We start from the raw sequence: 8,262 nt of genomic DNA, 5'->3' as shown, positions 1-8,262 counted from the left end.
TTGTTGAATTTTCAAGATTTTATTTCAATCTGTATACAAGTGTTTATTTTCAAGGATTATATATGTCACGGAATTAAAAAAAAAATACTATTTTAATAAGTTCATATTTTTCTAGGATTATGCATTCAGCCCTTTTTCTCAGTTTAGTGCCACTTAATTAATTATTTTAATTCAATTAGACAATATATGGCTGGAATGTTAATAGAATTAATTTTGAGATTGATGATATGCAGAGGCCTAATCAAAAACATTATCAGACAGAGGCAACTTTTTTTATTGATATGACTAGCGAATTGCGAACTACCGCAAATTAATCATGGACAAAACTAAAATTGGTAACCAATTAAAAAAGGAATATCAATCAATTACAGTATTAATAAAGTGTCTATTAAAAAAGGAGTAAACAATTATTTTTAAAAGTTCGCTGCGATGAGTCAAAAGTCGCTGTTAAAATCGAGAGCTTTTTATTCATAGAAATTAATAAAATAACATGTACGAAAATATAAAAAGTATTTGATTTGCAATATTTTAAGAAAGATCGGAATCAATGGTTCCGAACCAAAGTTTTTCAAAATTTTAATATTTTTTTATTCATTCTAGACAACTTTGATGAAAAAATATATATTAAAACTATGGATCGAGATCAATGATCCCAATCCAAAAACTTTAGATCAGAACCGTTAATCCCGATCTTTCTTAAAATGTTGCAAATCAAACAATCTTTCTATTTCTGTACATCTTATTTTATTAATCTCTATAAAAAATTCCGGCTTAAAATCTACACCCTATTTTGCCAAGTTGCTGGGGCACGACCTAAGGTAACATAATATTTCTGTTTAGATTTGAACCGTATAATTAAAATCCACACGACTATTAAAATGCTCCGGTGAGTTACATCTCAAACCGGATTGATCTAGATTTTGATCAAATGACCGTTATACAAACAAAAATATTCTGTTACCTCAGAGGATATGGATTCCCACCTCCTATACTTGCACTTAAACCTCCTGCAATGCTACCAGTATGATTTAATAGTTGTGATAAATCTAACAAAACCAAAAGCTTTAGCAACTGCCTTAGAGTTTCACTCTTGAACCCGCTACTACACCAATTCCGGAACCAATGACTAGACCGATAATCAAGCCTTTGTTTTTGCTCTTCTTAGTAGATTGCAACTCCAACATGTCGTTCACCTGGTGGCATTGCTGGAAGTTGGACCAGCAAAGACCAGGGTTTCTCTCAAAATATTCAGGTGGAAAGGCCGAAAACTGGCCTCCAATTGGGATTTCACCAGTTAGGTTATTATATGAGATATCAAATTTTGACAGGAAGTTTAGCTTGGTAAGAGAGACCGGTATTTCACCGATAAGGTCATTGTGACTCAAATCCAAGATCTCTAGGCTAGACATACCCGACAAGTTATTGGGTATTGTACCCGTTAAGTTGTTGTAACTCAGATCTAGCACTAGAAGTCCTCTGAGGTTGCCGAAATCAGGTGAAATGGGCCCCACTAGTTTGTTGTGGGACATACTCAGAGAAGGCGGAAAGCTACTCACATGATTGTATTGGAGCGAATGACTGGTTGAGTTTCTCCGCGAAAAGAAAGGAAATTCTGCAATGGATGCTCTCTGTTTCGTGTAGTTACTGAAGAGCATCAGGCTCTTCATATGTGTCAGGCTGGCAGGGATCTCTCCATTTAAAGAGTTATTGGAGATGTCCAGGTAGAACAGATGGTTGAAATTTCCCAGCCAGGGAGGAACCGTACCAGTCAACTGGTTCCAAGATATATCTAGCACTTTCAATTTGTTTAAATTTGCAAACCAAGGCGGGATATAACCCTGAAGTGCACAATTCGCCATGACAAACACCTCTAGGTTTATAAACCCGTTAATCCCATCTGACGGCATGATTTCACCACCGTAAAAACTTGTTGTCAGAGCAAGGATTGTAAGATTCGGCAAGTTTTGTAGGATTTGCAGTGCTCGGGCTAGGTTAGAGAACCTATTACCCGAAAGCCCCAGGTAATTGATCGATGTGAAATTAACAAAACTCAATGGGATCTCACCTACTAGGTTATTTCTTGAAAGGCCTAGGGTTTTCATTTGTTTACATTCCGGGAGGTTGTAAGGGATTTTACCATTGAAGTTATTGGTAGAGAGAGCAAGTGTGTTTAGTCTTGACAAAGATGAGAAATTGAGATTAATATCGCCAATCAGAGAATTATTTCTCAAGCTAAGAACTTTGAGTGTGGAACAGTTTGACAAAGATAGCGGCAAAAGGCCGGTGAATGTGTTAGATGAGGCGCACAGAGATTCTAGCTTTTTGAGTTTGTCAAACACATCAGGTATCGTACCAGTGAAATTATTGTCTGAAAGATTGATCTCTACTAGATTAGCAAGGTTACCGAATTTAGGGCTCAGGGTACCGGTAAGTGAGTTCCTCTGCAAGTTCAGTTTGGTGAGATTCAAGAGGTTAAACAGATCATCTGGTAGTGTACCAGTGAGACCATTCATGTCAAGTGAAAGCTCAGTGAGACTGGTACAGTTGCCGTAGCCAGTCGGGAAATCACCAAATAGTTTGTTCATTGAGAAACGAAGAATCTTAACCATACCCGAGTAAATGCACATGCCCGAGTTGATGTTACCGTAAAATGAGTTACCTGTGACATCGAATTCTCGCAGATTCCGAGAACTGGGTAGAATCGGGAGACTTCCATTGAACTGATTGAATGATATATCGAAAACCTGAATTAAAGGGAGGTTTAAGCTTGAAGAAATAGCACCAGAGAATGAATTCAGTCTGAGGTTAAGTGATTTGAGTTGCGGTAACTGGAAAAGACTTGATGGGACAGTTCCATAAAAGGAATTGTCAGAGAGATCAATGTACCCGAGTCGATCAAACCCGGTAAAGGAATCATGGAGAATTCCTTTTAAGCTCTTATTCGAGAGAAAAATCCCGCTTACTCTCGACCCAACAACAGAATTAACAGAATTGCACTTGACACCAACCCAGTTGCAACAATCCGACGAGGAATTGTTGAAGCTCCAATCAAGCACCGCCTTTGATTCGAGACCATCATAGAAGCTGCGGAGAGAACACAAATCGCCAGAATTGCAGCTGTGGTTATGAGAATTGATGAGTTTCACACGGAGAAGTAGGAGAGAGGAAATGAACGATAGAATGTAATAAAGGTGGCATCTTTGGTTCGATTCTTTTCTCATTCAGAGAGAGAGAGAAAGAGAGAGAGAGAGGTGGTAGGGAAGAAGACAAAGGAACCAAAGCACTATAGTACAGAGAGAGTTAAGGTCACTGTTAGCATCTCTCTCTAATTCCTTTGAAGTTTCTTCTTTGACCTATGAAAAATGCTCAATTTCAACAAAGTAATTGGTTGAAGATTTAGTGGAATCAATTGTAGAATAAAAGCTGCAATCTCAATGTGAATGTTAGAAGATGCCAACCAAACATAATTGATTACAAAATTGCCGTAATTATTTACCATCTATGTAAATAATTATTTATGTGCTGTGTTTATTTTTTATTAATGATTTTAAAATAGTAAAAGGATTTACGCTTTATTCATAGTAAATTAAGGGAGTTCATATAGATATTTAAAAAAAAAAAATTGTTACTACTTATTTGATATTGATCATACATTTTAAGTTTTTAATCCTACTCCATTTGCACTTGCACATCTAAGCTCATTTAAAATCCGAGTTGTGTTTTTTTCTTTAAAATTGCCTGAATCTGCATACAGACTTTAATACTTTTTCATTGAGCGCTGGAGCACGTGAGACCGAAACCGAGAGAAAGCGAAAGAGAGGGAGAGGCGAGAAGAAACCTCCCATGAAAAATGGCTCAATCTTTCTCCTTCATTTGCTTCGACGACACTTGCAAGATTAATGAGAGAAAAAGAAAAACAACGAGAGAAGAAAGATACAAAATTTTCATGATTTTGTAAAATAACTCTTACATTATATTTGATTTCTTCTAATATTTTGAGACAGGCTAAATGCATCAAAATGAATGGCTAATTAATTAACGCATCTTACTATTCTTTTTATTCGTCACTTAAGACTTCATAAGGGTACATTTGGAGGAGAGCTAGTTAGAATAGTAAAATTTTAGAATATTGAATGAAAATAGAGAAAAAATAGTAATTTTGAGATTAGTGTGAAATTGGCGCTATTCAGATTAGTAAAAATGTTACTTGGATTGTATATTTGGAATAGTAAATAGCTATGACCAATAAATAATAGTGTTAACAATGTGCTAATTAAGAAGAAAAATAAGCAAGTGGGTCTCAAATGAATTATCACGACTTGAAAATAATAGAAGTGATGTCAATTTTATCATTTCGTAATTGTATTGGCGGAAATATGAGAAGAAAATATTTTTTCCTCTCTCTTCACACTTTCCAAATAGTAGTTATTCTAACATTTACAAGGAATAGAGAATAGCAGCTATCCTAGCTATTCTGAATAACAAAAATATTATTTGAATATACATTGCTATTTCGAATAGTCTCTATTCTAAAATAGCTCATATTCTTTACACATCCAAACATACCCTAAATTTACTTCTCAACTCTTTTGATTTTTTCTTATTACCCTTAATTACTCTTGACTCACACGCGTTAAAATTCATATTTCTAATCATATTCTCCTGTATTCCTTTCTCCTTACTATATATATATATATATATATTTATTCCTTGATTCTTTCGCCGAATGCATAATGTCCCAACATTTAAAAAAAAATTGTATATATATTTGATACTATGAAATAATGATAAATCATATCTACTTTTAATATTTATGAGCAAAGATAGGGTGTGATGTGCTCACTAAAATAGTTTGGTAAGCACAACTCCAAAAGTATATCGGATTAACGTCAAATACCGAATCCAAACTGTTGCAATCAATGTACTTCATGAGTGATGCATGTACATGCAAAATTTTGAAATTTTCGAGTTTATTTGCTACACGGTTAAGCGGTCAAAGAGATGAACATTTTATAAGTTAATTCATAAGTTGTTTTATATATTCAATTTTTATTATTTCTTTGACCACTTAACCTTGTAGCAAATAAACTCAAAACTTTCAAAATTTTGCATGTTTATGCATCACTCATGAAGTACATGGATTTCAACGGTTTGGATTCAGCGTTTGACATTGATTCAACGAACTTTTGGAGTTGTGCTCACCAAACTCTCTTGGTGAGCACATCACACCCTAGCTTTACTCAATATTTATTTATTAGTGATTGTAACCAGTGTTGTAAAAAATGTCTGTTTACGCCGATTAATCGTCCGATTAGTCATTGACGGTTACTAAACAGTCATGAATTTTCCCGACTAATAGGCCGATTATTTCCGATTATGTCCGATTATTCTCGGTTATTCCCGATTAATCACTTGGTGGTACTATGTCCGTCCAACGACCGCATACCGTTATTTACAACACTGATTATAACTCTACTTGAATGTGTGTATTTTAATGTAATGTGCACATTTATAACAACATAGAAAAGGTCATATTAACATGACCTTGTCTATGTTGCTATCATTAATTATCATTAAAGTTCTAAATAGCGATTCTTGCATCATAATGGAAAGGCTAAAAAAAATTTATCGCATATAGCATAGCTATAACAAAAGGTATCCTATATAGTGTCATTTTGTTTAAAAAATATATTTTATATTTTTACTAATTATTAGCATTATCTAAAGTCTCATATTCACAAAATTGATTAAAAATTTGAATATTCATATTGACCAATACAAAGTCTAAATTGCTATTTAAAATATATCTAATAATATCATAAACTATTTATCTTTTTCTATTCAAAAATAACTTAGGTATCATGGCATAAACTATATATTTTTTTCTATTAAAAAAAACCTAAGTATCATGGAATAAACTATCTATATTTTTCTATTAAAACCAAAATCAATCTAGATCTTAAAAAAAATTGATCTTTAAAATAAATTTTCAATTTGAGCCTTTAAATAAAAGTATATGTAGCACAGCAGCGCTATAGCACGTAGCTTAAATCTCCTCCCTAGCTTACTATGAATAAATGCGGTTTTACCATCCATTTTCAAGATCATTAACAGCTACAAGAGATAAGAGAACCCGTATTGAAGTATGTTTCACCACAGGAGAAAATACCTATTGATAATCTAATTCCTCTCTTTGACATGTAGCGCACATAGCGGACCGTTATTACTACTATAGTGGTCATAGTTGAAATAACACACTTTTATCCCATAACTTAGCGTTTAATGGATGTTAAACGCTATAGCGCGTTATTTAGAACATTGCTTATCATACATTTAGCAATTACTTATCATATCACCTTGTCTATGTTGCTATCATTATTTGCTAAGTGCTGATAATTGACATGTTTTAACCAGCATAATGAAACTGTGGTCAAATTTTGAAATTTAGTGTTATTTACTGATAAAAAGAAAAACACAAAATTTGAGAGCTGGATGGATCCGTGAGTTTCTATATAAAATTGGAATTATTATCCGATACTCATTCATATAAAATTGGCTATGGTATCGGTTCTTGAAATAAAAAAATGATAAATGCAAGTTAAGGGAAAACACTAGTGCTTACAAAATGACCAAAAGTTTATAAAAAGAAGATCATATTAACTTAGGTGGCCCCACTGCTGCTAACCCACGTGATTTACTCAAAGAAAGGTGAAGTTGGCGTACAAAACCATTCCCTCTCCTCACGTGCGATATTCATAATTTAGTGACGAATTGTTTCAAAGAAAAAAAACGTAAAATTCTCAAATAATTTGTGAATAATTAGTTTAATTCGCAAATTACCGTTTTATTTGTTGTTTGATATGCTGGTGGTTTAAATCCTTAGAATTCGTAAATAATTCACAAATTAAACATGAATCATGTTACTATGTTATAAACCATATGTTCATATACCACACGATCAAGCATGGAGAGCACACAATGGCAAAGTAGTACGAAAAAAATTGACATGATGTTCCATATACCACACGATCAAGCATGGAGAGCACGCAATGGCAAAGTAGTACGAAAAAAATTGACATGATGTTCCATATACCACACGATCAAGCATGGAGAGCAGGCAATGGCAAAGTAGTACGAAAAAATTTGACATGATGTTCCATATACCACACGATCAAGCATGGAGAGCACGCAATGGCAAAGTAGTATGAAAAAAATTGACATGATGTTCCATATACCACACGATCAAGCATGGAGAGCACGCAATGGCACAGTAGTACGAAAAAAATTGACATGATGTTCCAATCACTAGGTGAGAGTTTGCCAACTATTATTGTATTAAACAATTAATGTTTTGACAAGACCATTTTAGTTTTCTACTGGTTAGCTTTTGGTGATGATTTTTCTTTTTAAGGTAAATGACTTTAATTATCTAAAAATATATGATTAAATTACCCTAATTTTTAAATCTATTTTTCTAATTTTATGAAAATTTTCTAAACTACTCTAATATTCTAACCATACTTATATATACTCTTAATCACTTAATACTTTAGAGTTATCTCGCTCCACGATTGGATCCGTTTCTTCAACTGCCGCTGTACTCCGACAACGACCAGATCTACTCACCATCACGCTCCAATCGAGATTTTGATCACCATAATACTTTAATCGCTATCTCGATCGATGACCAGATCCGCTTACTTGACCGCCACCACGCTCCGACGATGATTAGATCTACTCAGTACCATCACATTTTTATTGAGATTTTAATAACTCTAATTCTTTAATCTCCATCTTGCTCCACAACCGGATCTACTTCTTTGATCGCCGTCGCGCTCCAACGACGACCGAATCTACTCACCATCATGTTCCAATCGAGATGAAGACTTTACACTCTGAACTCCGACGATACTGCACTCTCGGTTCCAGTCAGTTCCGTTTCGTCTCCCCCTCCACTCAAGAAAAAACCGAGAGAGAAGAATATTGTGTCGGAGATAAGAACTACAAAAAATTGGAAGAATAAAGTTAGGTTGAGAGAAGGGAAGAGGCGCCTGCTGTCTAAAACCCTAACTTCTGAATCTTCTAAGAATCACCTAAAATTTAGCTATTGAGCGAAAGAGCGATTTGGCGATGATTTTATGTTGCTTTATTATTCATTTTAACCATCGTGATGGTTTTGTACTGCCAGATATATTATTGGTACGTATGTTAGTTCATTTAATAATTAACTAATTATGTTCAATATACATATAACTAATTATA

General features: G+C 34.1%; 1 protein-coding gene across 1 annotated transcript; it reads right to left on the bottom strand.

The window, feature by feature from the left end:
* Positions 1-710: 710 nt before the first annotated feature.
* Positions 711-3,845, bottom strand: LOC144553773 (uncharacterized). The gene is made up of 3 exons (XM_078301972.1): positions 3,753-3,845; positions 3,277-3,353; positions 711-3,117 (listed from the first exon to the last, which is right to left on the bottom strand). Exons 1-3 carry the CDS (start codon positions 3,843-3,845, stop codon positions 1,077-1,079), a joined length of 2,211 nt encoding a protein of 736 aa, XP_078158098.1. The 3' UTR covers positions 711-1,076.
* Between the last annotated feature and the right edge of the window lie 4,417 nt (positions 3,846-8,262).

Source organism: Carex rostrata, chromosome 5, assembly GCF_964058835.1.
Source record: "Carex rostrata chromosome 5, lpCarRost1.2, whole genome shotgun sequence".
Classification (NCBI taxonomy): domain Eukaryota; kingdom Viridiplantae; phylum Streptophyta; class Magnoliopsida; order Poales; family Cyperaceae; genus Carex; species Carex rostrata.
The sequence above is the reverse complement of the archived record's forward strand: the minus strand, read 5'-3'. Positions and strand labels throughout refer to the sequence as shown.

Bases quoted from the DNA above. Each gene is read 5' to 3' on its own strand.
- LOC144553773 (XM_078301972.1), bottom strand. From the start codon at position 3,845: ATGGGAGGTTTCTTCTCGCCTCTCCCTCTCTTTCGCTTTCTCTCGGTT. The intron at 3,354-3,752 runs GTATGCAGATTC...CATTTTTCATAG, and splicing joins ATGAAAAAGTATTAAAGTCT to GTCAAAGAAGAAACTTCAAA. The intron at 3,118-3,276 runs GTTCCTTTGTCT...TCATAACCACAG, and splicing joins CTCTGTACTATAGTGCTTTG to CTGCAATTCTGGCGATTTGT.